A 21,463-nucleotide genomic window follows, 5' to 3' on the forward strand; every position below is an offset into this window, starting at 1 on the left:
TCCTGATCTGTTATAAAGCTACTTCAATTCCATGAAAATTGAGTTTATTAAAAACAACGTAAACTGACATTTTGTCCTCCCTCAACACCTCTTTACTTTTTGAAAACTCTAAAAATATATTGTAGTATCTCCTAGATAGGTGCTGGCAATAAATGAGTACAGCAAGTATAAAGCAGTCCACAGAAATAGTGGAGTCTCCACTCAAGAAAGGAACTTAATCAAGTAGGATAGAGGCAGATGTAAAGCACACTGTCAGATGTTAAGGGAAATATTCCACTTCCCACTGCCAATTCTGCTCCTCCCCACCCCTGTTATTTCTGATAGAAGCAAAGGGCAATGCAGGACATTGCCCTTGCAGAAGGTAAACAGGAGGGAAAAATGAGCCCATGGAATCCAAGTATTTTTGGCATTCTTTAGAAATGTCAAAGGCAAGACCTCTTCAGCATAAGATGTACTTCAGATTTATTTGTCCCTCTGACAGAAAACAATTACCTCATTTCATTGCTCCAAATTGCTTCTGGGGTGTCAAATTCTCCAAGGAATATCTCAGAAAATTTTTCTGGTTCATAGTTCTCTAAGTAACACACCATTGCTTCAGGAAGAATATGTCCAAGTATACTTCTTTGAACTATATCTTGACCTTTTGTCTACAGAAGAGATCACAGTGTCATCTCAAAGGTAATCAGAATTCAGTCTTGCTAACCAACTTAAGATCTAAAAATCCTTCCCCTTTTCCCTTATAGTTCTTAAATTCTAACTCCAGACCTCAGAAAAAGAACAAGCATCAAATATTGTTATAACAAGTACAGGTGGTCTGTGAAACAATTTGGAAACAGAGGTAGTTACTTTTGCAATCTACTCACTTCTTCAGACTTGAAGGCTTGTTTTGTATGTGTGTATTTCAAAAACCTAGAAGAGAAACAGAAGTTATTTTCTCTTTAACTGATACTTCAGGCACCCTTGAAAGATAAGCAGACCAATATAGTCCAGCAGGCAAAACTCATACTCTTTTATCTCAACGTAAATGTAACAGCAACAATTGAATGAATCTCTGTACAAAGTGCATCAAATCCTTGGGAACTCCACTAAGTTAAGCACTCCCATGCTAAAAACGTTGCCTTATATTCATCATTCAGTTTGCAAGTCACTCTCCTGAAAGCTTGTTTTCTCCAGCCACACAGAAAGAAGCTGATAAAAAAACCAGACAACCTTTCCCTACAAACCTCCCCGTGCACTGTTAGATCATCATTGCACGGGTGAAGCATGATCTCACACTAACTGCTGACACTCCTGTTACACTCGAGTCATCCTGTAACCATGTAATCATTTCCCAAGGCATTTTGCTACAGAAAAGACTTCACTGGAATTGTACAACAGCTTTTCATGAATTTAGAGGAAAAGAACTGGATTGAACTGCAATATCCACCTGCACATGCAGCGCATCTGTGTCAGGCAGTACAGACTGATTTAACTGTTTAAGGCTTCAATATTAAAACAGGCTATAAGGTTTCTCCACCAATTTTGGTAACTGCTTACTATCAAAAACTACATAAGGGTATCAGCAGCCAGTATGACTACTCTGTAGTGCCTGTAATGATTTGTTCCTCTACAATAAGCCAGACCTAGTTGTACTGTTAGAACTACATGATCAGACATGCTCTTGTTGCCTCCCTGGCAGGTCATAAGCAATTCACTTTTTTAGTGACTGACTAGACCACATAGAAGCAATTCTTCTAGAGAGTTTCTGCTTGCAGTCTCATGTTGGTTCTAGCAAACCACAATCCCCGGAGCGTTTAGAGCAGCAGTTCTTCTGAGCACGACTAGTCAAGAGGTATTTTTAGCTATTCTTTTTCCTCACCTTGCAATAGGAAGTACATTGGAACCTGTGTACATCATGATAAAGAAGAATACTCCACTCAGATAAAAACGAGGTAACTGAGGGTTATCTTGCATGACATGGAACAGCAATATAGCGACTTTTTCCACAAGGATAGGATCAAAAGTCAGTAATAGCTGAAATGAAACACATATTTACATTAGCTGCTTAAGTAGTACAAGTTACCTACCCAAAATTGAAGTTTTAACTAGCTCATTATTGGGAAAAGCCAGTAAACTTATAAGAATTTCAGTTAAAAAATACTGTAATCCAAAAATAAGTTCAAATAACAGAATATTTAAAGTTGAAGGAGACCTCTGGAGGTCATCTCGTTGAACTCCCTTGCTCAAAAGCAAGGTCACCTACAGCTGGTTGCCAAGGACCATGTCCACATGGCTTTTCAGTATCTCCAAGGATGTAAATATTTAGTAAGATACTAGTAAGATATTGGATGAAACAACATGAAATTGTTAACAGCACCCAGTGAAATAAACAGTCCAGAGATCTGCAGAATGCTACAGACATCATATGATGCGTTTGTCTCACTTTAAGTATTCACACAGGGAAGACGGTAGAATAAGTCAGAATTTTACTTGTTTAGATACATTTTTGAAGAGCTGCTTACCTGAGTGATGTGAGGAAGACAAGTACTATCTGACAACAGCCTCTTCACTCTAGGCAGAGGTCTTATAATAGCATTGTCTTGATCCCTAACAAAAAAAAAGATAAAGTGGCACAGCATAAGCACATGTGTCTTCTCCCTTTCGAGAATGAACAAATTTATTAAGCGATAAGTATCAGGCTACTGACATCATATTCAGTGTCATTTTTCTCCTTAACTTCAAAGTTTGTTGTTTGTTGATACGTTGTGGTTTAGTGTCATGCATTAAAGCAACTTTGTTTTCAACCTGAAAAAGAGCCTGCCTGGAAGAGTAAGACTACGTATCAGAAACACACATAGCTTGTGCATTCAGTCTTGCAGTCCCTTTCACAATATTAGTATTGTCTTATTTACAAACTCTCTATTTGCCCACAGAATTAATTACTATTATGTAAAAGGCTCTTTAATACAGTTCATTAGTGTGCTACTTGGTTTCTAAGAGAAGCTTTAAGATCGAATCTACGCGTCTGCCAGAGAAAGTTAACCACTTCTGCTGAAAATTAGTGTTTACCTGCTGGGAAAATATCCACACATTGTGATGAGCATGTTGAGTACAAGCGTGGCAAGGTCAGTCTCATTCAACACAGCCTGGCCGCTGGCAAGCAAGCACCACTTCAGCTGAGGGATGACCTGCAATGGTCGCCAGCCATCCATACCTTGAGCCCAGCAGCGTGTTTTGGAAGTCAGCTTTCCACTGTTCCAGAGCTCCTGCATCTGTTCCAAGATCAGAGATGAATTTAGTTGATTCAGCATTCAGAGCTACCTTTGCTCCCAGACATTCACACTCAAGACAAGCTTTAAACTGCTGTATAGCAAACTACTATAGTTGCATGAAATTCCAACGTATTTGTAACTCCACCAGGAAACATGAAATAAAAAGTTGATAGATTAATTGCAGCATATTTGGGGCATGGAGGGGTAGGCAGCCTTACCAAAAACACTGTGGTTCTTTTCACACCATCAAGTCTCTTATCTAGCTTCAATCCTAATTTGAAGGGTTACTTTAAGAATATAGTTTAGCATTGTTTACAGTTTTCTCTCACTGTTTGAAACGCACGTGGTGACCAGGATAGAAATCATCTGTGAAGTTTGAGAGTTTGAAGCTGACAGTACCTCTTGAAAGCTGTAAGGACCACTCCTTTCTTTGTCAGCATTGCCAAAGTACCATTCTTTCTCGCTCTCCCTCTTCATATCAGGCGCTGCTTCAATCACGTTGCTCTAGAAGTTGATGTTTATAAGAATAGCTTTAGATTCAGTGCAAATATCACATTTCTACAGGAAATGTGAAAAAGGACACTGATTTTTTTCTTTTTTTAAGAATTGTCCTTTTAGCAAAGCTATATATGAGTAAGTAAGAAACAGAGGCCACATACATACCTGCAGAGGGACTGTAGCTCTGCTTGTGTGAAGATGTGCCAGAGTAAGCAGATCTACAAGGATTCTAATGCCATTTGAATCCATAAGGTCCTTCACGTTTTTCTGTTAATGGATGAACTGAGTTAACACAAGCGTTTTCTAGATAAGAGCTGTTACAAGAACTGAACAGTTGTACTCAAATAAGAAGTGACTGTGAGAAAAGTCGGATCGTTTTCTAAAGCGACTAGAACAGTACAATCACAATATCTGCATTTCCTTCACCTTTCTTACCAGTAAATAACAACTAGCATACCCCAGAAAGATGTATCAAACACTGTTTTCAAACTTCCCCAAGACTTCGATTTTTGCTGAAGTTAACCCTGCAAGACTAGTCCAGGCCATTTTATACAGCTGAAAGATTGATAAACTACGGTTAAGCGTATCCATCTTACCTTATTAAGGATCAGCTTGTTGAGAAACAGTATCAATCTGTCCCGCTCGAGCCTATCAGTGCACTAGGGCAGCAGAAGAAAACAAATTAGTATTTCATAGCACTTGTTAGAAGTCACTTTGAAGAGTCAATACAGCTGCACCTGCAAAGACCCATTTTACTTTCTTCCTGCCCAGCATAAAACTCTTGACTATTAGAGGTGCCGTTGCGTGCACAGCTAATAAATGCAGGTTTCTGCCACCGAGGAGAAAAGGCCTTCTTGCCTCCCATCCTCTTTGTCACTCTGGGTTTGACACTCAAACCCACTGCTCTAAGTTTACTGTTCTACAGGGACAGTGTTGGGATTTCCCAGTGAGCTGGGTAACACAAATACACAGGAAAAAGAGAATGCTTTCACCCAGCAGAAAGAACAGGTCTCTGATGTTACACCTCTGCTACCAAGACTCACGGTAAAAATAACAAGAGGCCGCATTGGTTCAATTTCACTTACAACAGCTACATCTAAAACCCATACTGACCTTAGTAAAGAACCCCTTCTTCAGGCCGCGTGGAAATGCATTTTTGCAACCCACATCAGTTGCCAGACACTTAGCAGACACTTAATAGGCAAGTAGTTACCACTAAAAATCTAAAAATCATCATACGTGCTCTGCTAAAACTGCTCTTTCTTTAGGTCTGGGGCTGTTGCTACTACTCTTGATATCAGTATTTTGAAATAGTGTGGAATAAGGTTCTCCTCTTAAAAGATGTTATGCTTCTGCATTTCTCAAAAGCAAACACAAGATTAACGTAACACAAAGTTGCTTCATGCTATTTCTGTACAGCCTGAAAACCTGTTAAGGCCAACAAAATGCAGATATAAAGAGATTAGTATGAAATACCTTTATAATCAGGGGGTTTTTTAGCGAAGCTTCAACTGACTCAAGGGGAGATACTAGGAACACTTGGTGACAGCATGGATAAAATGTATTCATTCTACAGCTTCATGTTCTGTAAAACCAAAACTTGGGTTTCACAGAAACTTGAATCCGACTGCCTGTATGTTAACTACTATAACAAGTAATTTTAAATAATTCTTACCCTTTCTAACATCCCAACAATGTACTTTGTATCAGAAAATGGTCCTATTTCTTCATGACATCTTCCATAAACAATGGCCAATGCTTGCAGACATAAGCATTTCATATTCACTTTTGGAGTAAGCAAGAAGCGATGGTATAGTTCATTGAAGAATTCATACCTAAGAAAGAGATAATATTTTAGTGAAGAAAACGAATTGAAGACCTTAGGAATAAGACAGGATTTTAATAATGTCTCACGATTTTTTGATTGCTCCACTCTCTTCGGTTTCATCTTCTTCCAGTAGCAATCTTAGATAATAGTCCCCTATTTTTATTTCTTCAGAAAGGCACTCATATTTTACCTGTAAGACAGAACAAGTTACTTAATAGCAAATATTGTTTCTCTCTCATTAAGTTTTGCTTGCATAACAATACTGTACTTGCTTGCTTCCAGAAACTCAACAAGGGTAGCAAGCCCTACAGTTTGAGGAAGACTGAAGTCTGCACGTTTGCTGTTAAAGAAATGCATATCTACAAAATACACACGATAAGCTATTGTTGCTCCCCAGAACAAGTGAAGTTTCTTATCTTACTGAAATCACAGCTTCTGGCCTGTAAGTAACTTGTTTCTAATATCAGCTGGTTTTATTAACTAAATTTGGATAATACACTTTGAATTCAGTGACTCAAGCTTTAATAAGTAGTTACTCCGTTGCAAGGTATTTCATACAATGTTACTACAAGTATGAACCACAAGCACAACTTAATTACTGGTTATACTCGCTATTATGCTGGGTAATAAAAGCCTTGAGGTATCAATATATACACCAAGAACGTAAAGTGAAATTGCACAATGAGAGGCATCATTAACTTCAGAGCAACTACATTAAATTTAACCATATGCCTCAACTCTCAGTGGTTGGCAAGCGCCTCATTTAGTGGTAAGTCTAACATACCACAAAAGCCACCCTCTACAGTGGTTTTCTTATCTATAGTTTGCAGGCCGCTGTCACGAGGCCACAAAGTTATCTACAGATTTCACCACAGCACACAATACAATGAGGTTCTACTAACTAGTATGCTTCCAGAGTGATCTTAAGCCACTGTACCCAGGTTCCATAGCTGACAGAGAAGCCTCTGTCACTACTGTGTAGTTAGTTCAAACACAGTGTAGCCTGATAAAGTATTCATTTAAATTATTTAAAAGCAGATCTGACACAGCAACTGTCCAAAGATGTTACAGAAGCCCTCTCAAGCAAGTCTCAAAGTATCCTGGCCTGTAACTGCACGAATGCTAGTGACACATTCCAGTAGCATAAGCCACATAGGAGCACAAAGCGTGGGTGGGAAGCCTGTATTGCTAGATTTCAAATCTGTACTTCTGATTCTGCCCCAGTTGGCACCTCCAAAGTACAGAGATAGAGCTGGGAGGCACCCAGAAGTCCCATGCCTGACCCATACCTGAAAGAAACTTCAAAACCTAAATACCAGTGAAGAAAATACCAATCCAAACCCAAACTTAGCTATTTACAAGGTAAGAAGTAACCTGTAGCTGCATGATACAGGTAAGTTGTGTCATAGTTCTTTCTCCTAAAGCCTTAGCCTGATGTCTTGCAATTCCTTAGTCGACTACTCTGGCAAATCAGAAGAATTCCTCAAAAGCAGCAGTTGACTCTTGTTTCACTTGTCCCCTGCTCAAATTTCCACTAGAAAGTTGTACTGTGACAAGCATGGCATTGGGAATATCTAAGAATATCCTGCAGTTGCATTCAAGTGTGACCTTGCTTTGCTAAAGAATTAAACATTAAATAAAACTGTGTAGAACCATAACACTACTGCAGATAAGAGCAGAGTACAGGAAGTGTCTCCTACACACAGTACTTGAAAACATCTTGCAAGATGTTTTGAGAAAGCCAACTAAGACCATATCAATTGCTTTGCAGAAGCCTGAAGTGTTATTTTGACTGTAGGTACTGCTGTTCCTAGAATGTGAGAGATGTGAAAGCAGTATCCTCGACCTGTAGTTCACAGAGCAGCATGGTTTTAGCCACATAACCTATTCAGGGTTTGGCAACCCAGTATTTCATGGACTTAGGATCACTGAGACACAATGGAAATAAAGACAAGGAGCTTGCTATCAGGAAGAAGTGACTTGTGAAACAACCCCAAAGAAGTCTGATGGAGCACATTCAAGACATACGACTTATCCTGACAACAATGTAATACCAACTCTTCCTCTTAATGCAAGAATACATCAAGGGTTCCAATCAATGTCTCATCTCTGCAGTAGTATTTGTCAGGCTGGAAACGTTTCAGTTTTGCAGAGTAACATGGGACAACAATCCCTCTCCACAGACTTAAGCCTTAGCAGTTTATTCCAGGACCCCAAAAGAACTCTAGCTTGCAGTCAGGGATTGTGAAGATTTACTCATGTAGGTAGACGTAGAAAAGTGACATTTTAAGCAGACATATTTTATACATGCAGTTTCTCCTACAGTGGGTCATTTACCTCAAACTCCTGATGGTTCCATGAGATAACATTAGCACTACCAAGTTCTCTGTCAATATTAAATGCTCTCATCTCAGACTCAAGAGTATCTCTCAGTTCTTCCCGTGTTTTGAAGTTCCAAATCAAGTTTGATCGAGCATGATCCTGAAGAAATCTAAGAAAGAAGTTACATTATTTAAACCCCAGCAAACATTATTTGAAAGGCAGACAAGATTCAGCTGGCAACCTCGAGAAGATGAGCATTAGTGGACCTTAATTAAAATGTACTGAGTAGCCATCTCTAGTTTATTACAATAATTACAGTTGTTTGCTTCTATAGTGTTTCCATAGTCATGGAAGTCAACATAGAGTAAAACATGCCCGTTGTCATCCCTTTTGGCTCAATTTATTACTCATCTATAGTTGATCAACAGGAGACTTGCAAGCTATTCACCGTATCTGCCAGTAAGGGCTACAGGTGAGCAATAACCCAGGACAGCAGACACGCACACACCAACTGCATGTTTTCAACAGAAAGTGTACTTCATGCAGGAAAATACAAGTTGATGTCTCAAGTGTCACAAGACAGTCAGTGGACATTCTTCAGTGGCAGTTACAAAACAGCATTCGGATCCAGAGACTGGCTGAGAGCAGCACGTTAATACTCAAGGTTTACGAGCATGCAAATTTTCCTTTCATGCAACACTTGTGCAAAATGGACTATATTTCACCTTTAGAGACATTAAGTACTGAATTGAACAGTTAAGTTTAAGGAATTTCCCTGAGCTTGCTTTCATAGAGTTTGCTGAACAGTCCAGCATTATTAGTCTTTTTAACATAACACCCCTAGCCAAAGTGACTATCTTTTTCAGATGGAGGCCCCTCCATTATAATCTTCAACAGTTACAAGAACTCACAGGTAATCAAGCTGCATTTAGGACCTGTGGCACTATTTGAAATCCAATATCCAAGTGTTTTCTCTTTGCCTGCTTTAAGCTAATTTTTATCCCAATTCAAGTTCATAGAATTATAGAATGGTTTGGGTTGAAAGGGGTCTTGGGCAGGGCCGCCTTTCTCCAGACACGGTTACTCAACCTTGAACACTTCCAGGAATGGGGCATCCACAACTCCTCTGGGCAGCCTGTTCCAGTGTTTCAACATCCTGACAGCTAAAATATCTGGAGTAGCTCACAGGTTGATGCAAACACACTACAGTGCTTTTCAGTGCTACTCTGCTTAGCCTTCAACACCATGGAGATCTGCACCTGCAATTTGTTGCTCACACTTCCTTTTGATTCAAGGGTAAAAAGGATGTAGTTTGGTAACACTTGAGAAGCCTTCCAAATCCCCCCCTTTCCCAAACACAAGCTAAATCCTTGAGTGTATCTTAGAATTTCATTTTTCATAGGTTCCTGTTACAAAGCACTTGGACTGCTTCAAGGCAAGCAGAAATTGCAATCAAGCCACAGCAACTAAGAAAACATTAAAAAAATTTCCAGCCAGGTAATAACTGGTATCACAAACCATCAGATTAATCTTCGTTTTTTACCTGTAATAGAAGAGATCCCAGTTTGCTTCTATTTTTATTCTTTGGCGTCGTTTCCTTAATATCACTGGCTTTTGAATAATGTTCTGCAAAAGAGTCACATTTAAGAAGTCAGGAGTAACAGCTGCTCCCCATTCCTTTTTCAAAATAAAAAGCTAGGGTTTTTTTTCATTCCTTAGCCACACTATGTTAGGTCTCATTAATAATGTCTCCTTTTCTAAAAAGTAGTAGCAACAGACTTCCACAAGTGTTATTTACACAAAGTTAAATCATGCCAGAGAAACTTTCAGATGTTAAACAAGTCACTCATTTAGAAGCAAGTTAACCCTGAGAAAGGCTTAGTTCCCATCACCCTAAGAACTGATCAGCTCCGGAGCTGATGGAGGAGAAAGCCCACAACAAGAATGCTTTGCTCTTGAAAGGACATAATTAGAGCAATTCACAGAAATTAGTCACAAGTTTGACTCGGCCACTGAAAGGTTCCCTAGTTTGGTCAAGCATGAAATCCATATTATACTCTACAGGAGGTACCACATGCAAGCAGAAGTCTGAGCAATGTAATCCACACAAGTGGCAGAGATATACACACTCACCATATTGTTTCTGTCCTGATTGTGATGCAATGTCAGAAGAAAAAGAAAACGTACATTTAACAAGCCACAGTCACTCAAGCAATTCAAAGTGGTAACACCAAACTGGCTACTACCCATTCCAAGCTACGCTATTTACTGTGAAATTAAACAGCTCATAACTCCAGGTAAGAAAATGGCTGTTTAAACTTGGTATCTACACAAGATAGTGTCATTTGTCCTTGACCCACCAGTGTCCACATTTCTCCATTAATGCTGTTTTGAACCTAGTTCACATTTATTCCAGAAATGCCACCCATCAAAATTCAGCACCACAGCACACAAAGTTGAGCTAGATTTTATCAAGTTAGGGTTTTCCTAGATTAAAACTTATTGTTATGTCAAATCAAGTACAAATACAGGCATTTTCAATACTCTGTATTGCTCTTTGCATATATAATAGCCTGTTTCATTTTCAGAATGCAAGAAAATAAGCTTAGCTGATTAAAGGAAGTTAAAGGAAACCTCTCATGATTCAAGAAGTTTGTCATACAGAGCATGACAACAAAATGACAGGAAGGAGGAGACCAACTATAACAACTCAAGCAGTCCTAACATCACGGCAAAACAGTCACATATCACTTCAATCTTAACTGTGGTTTTATGTATAGTCTTACATTGCAATTTAAGCACTAAGATACCTACATTCAAGGTAATATTAAGCTTCTTCAAGCAGGTTCCATAACTAAAATACCACTAGCATAAAGTGCACTAGCATAAAGACTATCCATAGTTTCTTCAAAAATGTAAATTTCAAGACTGGTCTTGCCACATTTCAAGAAACTTCCTGTTCTCTCGTATCTTGGAAGAGATGCACGTTAAGCTGCAGTCCAGTTTGATAAGTTTGGCTAAAGCAAGGAGAAGCTAAAGCTTAATACAGGTGCTGAATGAATCCATTTGCCTGCTTTACATTCTCCTTGAAACCCATTTCTAAGCCAAGATGAAGATTAGTAAAAGGCAGAGAGTTTACTAAAAGGAAGCAGAACTACGAAGTCTCTCACATTCCTGGATTTCTATTACTGTCAAGGTTCCCCTGATTTCATGGAGTTGGAGATGTTCCTCTCTACTCTTAGTGACGCTGCTGTAAAAGAGAACTTCAAATACTTTTACCTCTTTTTGAGCTATGCCCATTCTATCTCTCCAGTGCATCAAGACTAGATCCACCTTCTCTTTGGCAAATTTTTCAACTTCCTTTGCAGCCTTTCCAGCCAGTCTCTGCCACTCGGGCACTTTGTTAAACTTGCCGTACTGATCCTGCAGAATAGATCCGATTAGTCATTTGCAGTTGCAGGTCTATCAACACATTTGATGCAGGACAATACAACAGTCAAGTGTCTGTATTAAAAAAGCCACTAAGATTACATATTGGAGGAGGTAAGACAGCTACATTTACTTACAGTTGCAATTTTCAGGTTATCTCTAACGTGCATCCTATCGGCATCTTTTTCAGGAACAGGATCAGCACTGTCAAGGTACGCCAGCAAACCTGGTGGCTACAAACATTTAAAACCAGTGTAAACATGCACGTGGCTACTGGAACAGAAACCATCACATTAGGTAACAAGATCATTTCTTTAATTTATGATATTTCAAAACAATTTCTATTCTACTCTAAAGCAAGTATGTAAGGTTTCATCAGTTTTTTGCTTTTATTACTGAAATGCCACCATCCTCAACAGAACCATCCAATAGAGGCACATAATTAGCCACAGTACAGCAGAGGTCTTGCCTATATCCCATTTCTTAAAGGGAACTAAGGAGTGCAGGAAAAAAAAAAGAGCTGATCCCACAGCAATTGAGGGGGATGAATACTATAACACTAGATTCCATCAATATCCTCTCATATGGATTGGACATTGCATGTGACATTGGAGATGAGATAGTCTCACAAACAGTATAACACTTGATTCCATCAATATGGATTGGACGTTGCATGTGACATTGGAGATGAGATAGTCTCATTTGACTAAGCCTTCTGGAAGATAGTGGTCACAATCAAGATGGTTTCCTCTGCCAAAAAAGAAGGAACTGCTATTTTTAATTTAAAAGTCAGTATTTTTCCAGATCTCGTAATTCCTTACAATACTATTCTTTGAACTAGTTTCATCGTATTAACTTAAGTAAGAATCTTTCAGGAGGCTGTAAGTGTGAAAGAACATAGCAAGTACCAGCTAATATGTAAATTTAGCTACTGACTAAGCCTTCTGGAAGATAGTGATCATGATCAAGATGGTTTGCTCTGCCAAAAAGAAGGAACTGCTATTTTTAAATTAAAAGTCAGTATTTTTCCAGATCTTGTCATTCCTTACAACACTATTCTTTGAACTAGTTTCACTGAATTAACTTAAGCAAGAATCTTTCAGGAGGCTATAAGTGTGAAAGAACATGGCAAGTACCAGCTAATATGTAAATTTAGCTACGTTATACACAAACAAAGTTGGACAGGCATGAAAGCAGAGACAGTGTTATAAGCAAAGTTGGACAGGCATGAAAGCAGAGACAGAACCAGTGTCTTCATTTCTTACTGGCACTAAGCATTAGAGACTATGTTTATCATGTCTCCTGTATTTTTGTCCTTTCAATAAGGAGAAAAAAGTCAAACACCTTAATTTGTGTGTCATACACCATTTTTAAAAGTGGCAGCGTTTATCGTGTCTCCTGTATTTTTGTCCTTTCAATAAAGAGAAAAAAAGTCAGACACCTTAATTCGTGTGTCATACACCATTTTTAAAAGTGGCAGGAAGTAACAGAATACTTTAAGAATCTGAGGTATTTTGTACTAGTCATCAATACCCTTCAAATAGCAGATGACAGGCTGCTGATGTCCCAGACTAGACTTCCCCCTTGGAGGGAAAGGGAATGTGTTTACCACATAGACTATCCAAAGTTTTCTAATATTACAGGCTTTCAGATTTTATTCTTTCCCTACTTCTACATCCCGTTTTTACTCACCAAAATACGTTTCAACAAGTTCATAGCAGTTTTGTTCTCAGCTGTCCAGAGGCCAACCAAATGTCTACTTAACTGCCTGAAAAAGCCATTGAAATTAACAAACCCCAAGTTAGTATTTTAAATAGATTTTTTTTAAACCACTGACCCCCCTATCATGCTGGTGAAATGAAGATGAGCAAAAGCTTCGTGCTCTTGAGTAAGACGCACAAAGCATTATATTGTCCCAGTCCAAGTATATGCTCAGCATGCTTTAGAGTGTTGCCTTCAAGAAGTTCCAGTGAAGTTAGTGGAACAGTAGCAGCACATGCTTTTTGATCTAGACCTCAAAAGAACACTTGAGCAATAGAGCAGAAACTAAACATCTAATGACCAAGTGTAAGTTTATCCAGTCAATCTTAAGTTACAGTTAAGAGTCTAGAAGCCATCAAGAACTGTTAACTGCTCTACTTGAAGCTCTTAATACCAGTTATTGACTAAAAAAGCCTTTTTGGGAGCCTGCCTTCTATGTCAACTGACACTTTCTGCCAACATCTGTAACTAGGGTTCTGCTGCACTGAAGTATTGCTTGCAAGTCATTAGTAGCTCCAAGCAGAACTAGTATGACAGAAGGTTTCACACTAGCTCTCTCTCCTGAATGACAGACAGTGGCAGCAAATTCCACTTGTCACTACATTGCTTAGCAACTCTAAGTGCTTCAGCACTGTGCAGTTAAAACTTCTATAACCTTGTATTTGTAAGTAATTGAGTTATCCTCAGCATGCCCTCAGGCCAGTCTCAACAGCTCACAAGTTCTCCTGACTGACAAATTCATGGAATGATTTCTCTTTGAGGAGACTTCTCTCCACGGAATGATTTCTCTTTGAGGAGACTTCTCTCAGAGGGGATGGTGACCCTAACTGCAAGATGACTGAGGTGTGTACACCAGGATTTAGAGCTGTATAAAGTCAAAACTTTTTACAAGTTTCTGACATTCTACTTGCCTTTTCTTTCCCTGAATGTTTTCAAGGGAAAAAAAAAAAAACAAAAAAAACCAACAAAACTTGAGCCTTTAATAAATAACCAACCCAAGTCCCATTTTGGCAAAAAAAAAAAATAATAAAAAAATCAAAGCTCTATTCAGTGGCTGCAGACTCAGCTGAAGTTTGCTCTGCTTACCAGCTGCTGAAGAAAATATTCTCCAGAAGAACTGCAAGTTTCCCTCCCAATGTTTCTAATGTTAGCCAGGCCAAAAGAACTGCAAGTTTCCCTCCCTGACCTCCCAATGTTTCTAATGTTAGCCAGGCCATTAATTAGACTTTTAAAATATAATATATCAAGTGATACTGACATACCTATTTGTAAGCATCCTCTGATCTGTGCTTATTGTAAACATAGCAGTGTGCAAGTGACGAGGTAAGGCACCTTCACTGAGGGCAAGATCTTGCATTTTGGTAGCAATCTCTTTGTCTCCTTCCTTTGGAAACAGGGCAAGATGATTACTAAAGAAAGAATCTTAGTTAAGCTGCTTTTATCTTAGTCTACAGTTCCAAGGCCTTCTTGACCATCAATTATATCAACTAATATCCAAAAAGCCAGAAGCTATAGTATGATGGGCTTTAAGTGCAAGTTCTCAATGGCAACTGATCAGAGTTGTAGTAATACCATGGCCCACACAATTGGTAGTCATATCTATGAGGACAGTAACTGGATTGGATAAGACACACCTCTCCCATCACAGATCAGGAGGCTGGTAGTACTGTCACAACTCCCATTTCCACGCTGCAATTGCAAATTAGGGTTAAACAAAGAATGACAGCCACAAGTAATTGCTTGTGCCTTGACTTTGGTCAACAGTAACTATTTAAGTATAGCTGCTGCTGTTCAGTTTAGGCAGCCACATGGATAAACCACTGGAGACTGCCACTCAGTTGAGATACATTAATTGCAATGAACAATTAAGAAAAAGGTTTTGGTGCATTTTTACTTGCCCATGTCCCACTATAGTTCAAATGACAGAAGTTGTAATGAACAGCACAGCAACTTTTAGCTAACGTTATCAAGTATTATCAATGGAAACTTGCTGATTTATAATACCTCTATTTCAAGTGTTCATTCACTTCCATTCCAAGAAATTACTCGATGCGTAAGCCACTGTGACACAATGAGGCACTAATTTAAGCCCTGAATTTCAACATAGGAAGTGTCAAGAGTCAGATAGCAATGTCACCCTGCAACAATCATGAGCAGCCCTTGGGAAGTATGGACTTGGCCCATACATCATGTGGTACAGAAAGTAACAAAGCCAAAACATCCTTTGTTGAAGCAGAAAGACCAAGAACGGAGGCTGACATCACTAGTCTGCTCTGGGACACTAATGCCTGCTAATCCCAGTCCCATTCCATCCTACATTGCATCCCAGGAAATGTGGCCTCTTCCCCTTGAGAGACTCCCTTTAACATGCAGAAGTCTGGTGGTTCTGAGGTAGGTGACTTGAGCTACACACAACATTAACAGCCAAATCTTGACTGCAGTATGAAAACATGCAAGGCAGTATCTGATGTCCCAACTCACATGCCTTCCAAACCCCCAAGTGTAAGATAAAGGAAGCTGCTATATTAAACCACCCACAATTAAGCAGGTGTTCTGTTCCTTGCCTTCCCCTGACCCCTCCCTTCTGCCCCCAAGAGCAGCTAATTTAACAAACTTCTATTGGTAAGCAATTGCACTTCCAAAATATACAAAACACATTTAGTATGCTATCCCAGGTAACACTGATAAAATCTCACCTCTATTATTGCCTTCATTACCAAACCTGCTCCTTTCACAATTGCCATGGAAGGGTGCTAAAACAGAACGTTGAAAAAAAGAATTAGCCAAGTGCAAAATTTGAAGACTGGATCATCCGTGCTTCAGGTTCCTTAATTCATCTACACATATGTTCCATCTCCAGTTCTGGGCAAAAGTTTTGTGAAAGGTAGCCCCAGGAAGGAGTTCCTATCTTAGGCATTTAAGCAAGAATCTCTCATGCTACTCTCAGACGGACTTTTTGGCACTGAAGAACAGCATATGCCAGAGAAACTAGAATAATGCTGGGGACTGACATAAGCTGACACCAACCAAGAAGCAGAGAAAGCATTGACGTTTTAGCTAAAAATCCTACAATTCTTACAGATTTGGTACTGAAGAGGATGCTACTCCTATTTTGTAACTCTTAACTCGCATTTACTGAAAGAGAAACAAAAAGGTGTCAGACTCTCCAAAGACAGGAAGATCTGTGCATTTGCTTTATCTAGCTTAATATTTAACTACTGTTTCCAAAAACAAGTCTTAGTCTATTCTACAATGATTTGGCACCTCAATCTGTTATCTGAAGCGAAAGCAGCAAGTCACTGAGAAACTCACCAAGGTAAAAAAGGTTCAGGCACATTAACCAGCCAAACAGTAGACAGATTTGTCCCTCAGGAGAAGAGGAAAAAGTTCATGTTCGCTGACTACCTCTAATAATAACGAAAAAACGACAAAATCTTACCTGAAAGAGCTTAAATAGTGTTCTTCCATTAGATGCCACCATTTCCAACAACATGTCAAACTGCTGCCCCTCAGTAGTCTCACTATATGGAGCACATAGGGCAAATGTCAGGAAGTCCAGAAGTGAACTAATTACTAGGGCACCCGTCCCATGGTCCTGAAATTAGGAAGACAGGTATGTAACACAGATGCAGTGTTTCTCCCCCTGCCCTACAGTATTCATGCAAGTTTTAATCAGTACTCATAATGCTGGAGGTGCCCTTCCCTGTCATACCATGAAATAGCCTGCAAACAAAAATTAAAAGTTTAATATATACCATTACTCTGAGTATGGCAATACTCTGGTAAAGTACTGGCTCCTAGAGCATATTGGAGACTCGTGACCTCATATATTGGTGTGCTGCAGATTACTTTTTCTAGTTTTAATCCAGTAAGTATCAGTTTCCTTTTAGTTAAAAGGAACACTCAGTTTCCATACTAAACATGCAAATATTTGTTGCATGACCCACGTTCTGCAGTACAGGCAGCTACATTCTAACCTGTCAAGATCCAAACCTATTTAGAACAAGCTTCAGTGCCAGACATAGCTGTGTTTCCTGCACTTCAATTGCAGGCACAAATAGATTCAAAGACATATCCAAGTATGACAGACGTGTTTTCATAGCAATTAAGAAAAGTACTTCAAGTTATTTGTTTTCAAAATTTGACTTACCACATGGGAATTGAATTTCTCTAGTAGATTTTCTAGAAACTTCTTTGAAGAAAGAAGGGAAGCTTTGTTCAACTGTTCCTGCCTCAAGTCATAGTCATCGTGCATGGGCTATGAAAGGCAAAAAAAAAGAAAAAAGCATTCACTATGCAGTCACATTTCCATCCTTAGTTCTTAAAAGCTATAGTCCAAAAGCCACACTCTGAACCTGTAAAAAGCACATCCACAATTTGTTTCATGTTTGAGCACACTGCATGTTGAAGGGCAGTCCCTATGCCTACATCATTCAGTGGACTGAAGTTCACACATTCCAAAGTGAGAGAATCTGCAATTTAATACTTACACACATGAGAGCACAAAGCATGTCAATAGAGGCATGGGTTACTCCATCGTTGTTCCTTTTGAGGGCTTTCACAACTTTCACTCCTAATCGTTCTCGAAATCTTTTGAAGGGAAAGCAAAACCATCAAGATTAGAGAGGAAACAGAAATCCTAGTTTTAAGATCAAAGTCCAACTGGGCACCAGAAATGGCCTGCTCCCATTGCATTCAGCAAGCCAGTACCTTGACGTTTACATAAATTTGAGATTCCTTGGTAGGAAAATATTGACTTCACTTCTAACAACATGCTGAGAGCACATTCACCAAAACAAAGACATCTTTCTGTAGTTACAGGATAGTGATAGTACAGGACACTATCCACAGAGAAACAGAACTTTATAAAGGTCTCTCATTACTCTTTGCATCATTCAGTTGCCCCATAGTCCAGAGTCAGAAATATTCCAAAGAATTTTTCATTTTCAGAAGAATGTTAAGGCAGTTTTTCTGATTCCTTATGTTATCCAATTAAGACACAAACTCCAAGTGGGCTGTGCTTACTGTAGGAGTACAACTCAACCTCAAGTCAAGTTTTATCTTGTGTTGAACTGAAGATAGTAGTGGCATCAACTTAAAGAGAGAAGAACTGCCTACTTAAGGACCGATGAAGGTGCACTTTAGAAGTTTTTCCACTAGGAAAAACATTAAACTTATGCTTGACTCAAGGCACAGAGTATTTACCAAAGGAACAACCAGCTTTACATACTAATGAACATTTGGGAAGGTGAATTCACATTAAAGCCCAGTGACAGCCTCATACTACTGGAAGCAATCGTGTCCAGAGTCTTCCAGTCTTTTTCACAAGTGAGGCTTAGATCCAACTGTCAGTTTTAAACATAAGACGCCATCAGAAGCTGAAGAACTGTTTTCACCTACTACTTCCAAGCTTGAAGAGACTTCTCACTTACTTTGGAAGCTGAGTAAAGGCAAGGAAGCCTGCTTTTGAAGCCACGAGTCTTCTTACTGCTTGAAATTGGCTTTCAAGCTCTGCATTAGATGCTGCAACATCTCCCTCTTGCGAGAGTAATGCTGTTATGGCATTATTAATGAGTTTCTCCTTGTTTTCCGAGAACAGACCCTGGTTAAGAAATAACAGTTATTAATATCTCTATGCATTAACAACATCTTAAGAGGATGGGCAGAGGATTTATTCTTACATCTTGTGTAACTGCATGTAGTACCCCACTGTAGGAAATGTTAGCATTGAACCTGAACACAGCATCTGCAAAGTTACCATCTGGAAGAAGACATGACAGAAGTTAATTGCGCAGTACCTGACTAAATAAAGCACTACAAAACCACACAATAAGCATTAGCTTACTTGGAGGAGCAGCCAAAAACCTCAGATGAAGGCTCTCTACTTCTTCATCTACAGGCATACTGAGTAATCCCCAACGTTGACCTTTGTGCGTAGAGGTCATTTTCACACAGACATCTCTATTACCAGAAGCTCTCACTCCATCCAACAAGCTAGCCAGGAGAGAATCTCTGGGTTGGAAGAAAGGCATACAAATACAATTTAGATCAGAAAAGTGATGCCAAAGAACCAAGTTATAAGAAAAAGAGGAAAAAACACCCCAACCAAGCACAGAATAAAAGGCAACAACACTTGGAATCTCTTACTAGCACTGATGTTAACAGCTACATCTCTGGAGGAGGTCACTAACTTTCAAGTGTTTCTTTATTCACTGTAAGAACAGAGCTGTCTCACCCCCAGCATAACCAGCTGCAGCCTTTCACTGAAGGGATCAACTCTAGATTATCTGTTAATGAGTTACACATGTTGTGAGCCAATTCACCCCTGCGCTTTATGCAAAACCTCACTTAGCAGGATTAGACTGCATTACAACTGCGAGTGCACTCGGGGACTATGCTGTTGGTTGTTTTAAATAGAATCAACTAAGTCCATCTCAAGCAGACAGCTCAAAGGGTTTACAGCCACTTCATGTTTCCATATCACTTAAACTGTGCTTTCTTTCCTTCTCTCAGATACACTGCTTAACCAAGTACAACATAAACAGAGCAACATCCCTTATGAGAAACAGGCTGTATCTAACTGTCCAACATCCTTACATGTTCACCAGAAAGCTTCAGGACAGATTTGCTGAAACTTGGTATGAAGGTAAAAGGGGAGAGTCCTTATGAGAAACAGGCATATCTAACTGTCCAAATCCCCTACATGTTCATCAGAAAGCTTCAGGACAGATTTGCTGAAACTCCCTTATGAGAAACAGGCTGTATCTAACTGTCCAACATCCTTACATGTTCACCAGAAAGCTTCAGGACAGATTTGCTGAAACTTGGTATGAAGGTAAAAGGGGAGAGATTTAAATCCTGTAACAAAACTTGATTTGTAAGTGGTAGACCACTTCAAGTTAACACTGTCAAGGGTCAGAGTTTATGGAAACTGAGAGACTAGAAGCACTACAATGGCAACTTCCATTTGAATTTGTAGCTCACAGGAGCTCCAGTTACCTTTCTGTTGAAGAGTACTTCCGAATCTGTCCTTTGATAAATTCTATGGTAAAAAGCTGAGGGTTTTCACAGTCACATACTATTGCAAATACCTAAAAATAAGAGATAAGGATCACATTCATGAAGCAGTGTTATTTATCTGCTCTACAAATTGAGGCCATCTTATGTATACTATCAAATTCCTACTATTACCTTTTAAAGCTTCTAATTGAAGAAGTGATACTGAGAAAGATTGCTCTTACCTCTCCTAAAGGTTTCAAAGTTGCAATGTTATAAGTAGCTGGATCCCGCTCAACTAAGCAAGCTTCTGTAAGAGCAAGTACTCTTTTCACAGGTTCCTTGAAAAGAAAAAAACAAACACAACCACAAACAAAAAAGCACATTAGGGAAAAGAATTCTTGGCACTTCAGAGGAACCAAGTAAGTTCAGAGTCTGATACCCTTACCAAGTGTCTAGGTGTTATTTTTTGAACAACAAACTCTGCTAAAGATGTTACAGATTCATCATTGCTGTATTTTCCAAAGCGAAGATTCAAGTATTGCTCGAATTCTAGGGATTCTTTCCTTATCCGCAGGGAGATACCTATGAAATTGCCAGCATGTTCTATTGCACTTTTGATAATTTCCTCCCTCTGCTCAGATGCAAACAGGTGCTGCAAGTTTTGAAAAGAAAAAAACCAAAACAAACAGGTGAAGATTAGGACATAGCTCAAGAAATCACAGTTCCATCAATAATCCTCCACCCAACAGTAGAGAATCTTTCCAGCAACGAGGCTGGCCTTTGCTAAGTGCACAGTGAAAACAGAAGAGGTATTTATTACACAAGAGATCCACTATTAAGTTTACATCTCCCTTTCAAGAAGGGAAAAAAATCTATAGCAGCTATTCCTAAAGGATACCCTGCTACACATTAGCGTGCCACTAAAATAAAGGTCTGCATGACCTGCCTGTCCACCCTTGGAAACAGATCCTGACAGCCTGGCAGGAGTGAGGAGCCGGAGAACCAGTGGTAGCCCCAGCTGCTATCTGTAAAGGCTGCCATCCAGCCTTGCCAGGCAAGGTTAGGGCAGCTACAGAGGATCAATCATATATTGCTAGTTTTATGCCAGAGAAAAGCATGCTGCAGTACAAGAGACATGGAAACCCTCACCTAGAAAGCAGAGTCCTATTTTGTTGGTAGTGACTGAGGCAACTATGTTTACATTATTAACCATGAATCAATTCCTCAAGATCCATTTCAGCTGCCTCCAGTATAGCACACAGAAACCCTTTTAAGATTCTGACACCAACGTTATACTGCAGTATTTCCCAAGTGAGAATGCTGCGTATCAGATCGCAGGGCTAAAAAGGAAGCATCACCACTGATCGATCTACTT

At 39.3% G+C, this 21,463-nt stretch overlaps 1 protein-coding gene across 3 annotated transcripts in view; it reads right to left on the minus strand.

Moving 5' to 3' along the window:
• Nucleotides 1-488: 488 nt before the first annotated feature.
• The window catches only part of LOC106885440 (dnaJ homolog subfamily C member 13), a 34,437-nt gene continuing 13,462 nt past the window's right edge, over nt 489-21,463 (minus strand). For 2 of the 3 annotated variants that reach the window (XM_014937644.1, XM_014937645.1), the window contains exons 7-33: nt 20,534-20,740; nt 20,331-20,426; nt 20,089-20,180; nt 18,935-19,101; nt 18,771-18,850; nt 18,522-18,691; nt 17,580-17,679; nt 17,240-17,347; nt 16,529-16,684; nt 15,786-15,842; nt 14,352-14,473; nt 13,021-13,096; nt 11,466-11,561; nt 11,179-11,322; nt 10,033-10,047; nt 9,443-9,525; nt 7,915-8,068; nt 5,664-5,767; nt 5,425-5,584; nt 4,346-4,408; nt 3,915-4,016; nt 3,651-3,755; nt 3,049-3,251; nt 2,502-2,586; nt 1,859-2,013; nt 864-909; nt 489-647 (exon numbers count right to left, since the gene is read on the minus strand). In XM_014937644.1, the coding sequence (XP_014793130.1) occupies nt 489-647; nt 864-909; nt 1,859-2,013; nt 2,502-2,586; nt 3,049-3,251; nt 3,651-3,755; nt 3,915-4,016; nt 4,346-4,408; nt 5,425-5,584; nt 5,664-5,767; nt 7,915-8,068; nt 9,443-9,525; nt 10,033-10,047; nt 11,179-11,322; nt 11,466-11,561; nt 13,021-13,096; nt 14,352-14,473; nt 15,786-15,842; nt 16,529-16,684; nt 17,240-17,347; nt 17,580-17,679; nt 18,522-18,691; nt 18,771-18,850; nt 18,935-19,101; nt 20,089-20,180; nt 20,331-20,426; nt 20,534-20,740 (3,105 nt within the window). The remainder of the gene's footprint in view (nt 648-863; nt 910-1,858; nt 2,014-2,501; nt 2,587-3,048; nt 3,252-3,650; nt 3,756-3,914; nt 4,017-4,345; nt 4,409-5,424; nt 5,585-5,663; nt 5,768-7,914; nt 8,069-9,442; nt 9,526-10,032; nt 10,048-11,178; nt 11,323-11,465; nt 11,562-13,020; nt 13,097-14,351; nt 14,474-15,785; nt 15,843-16,528; nt 16,685-17,239; nt 17,348-17,579; nt 17,680-18,521; nt 18,692-18,770; nt 18,851-18,934; nt 19,102-20,088; nt 20,181-20,330; nt 20,427-20,533; nt 20,741-21,463) is intronic. The other variant, XM_014937646.1, reaches the window with a different exon arrangement.

This window comes from Calidris pugnax, unplaced genomic scaffold, assembly GCF_001431845.1.
Source record: "Calidris pugnax isolate Ruff unplaced genomic scaffold, ASM143184v1 scaffold11, whole genome shotgun sequence".
Taxonomy (NCBI): Eukaryota; Metazoa; Chordata; class Aves; order Charadriiformes; family Scolopacidae; genus Calidris; species Calidris pugnax.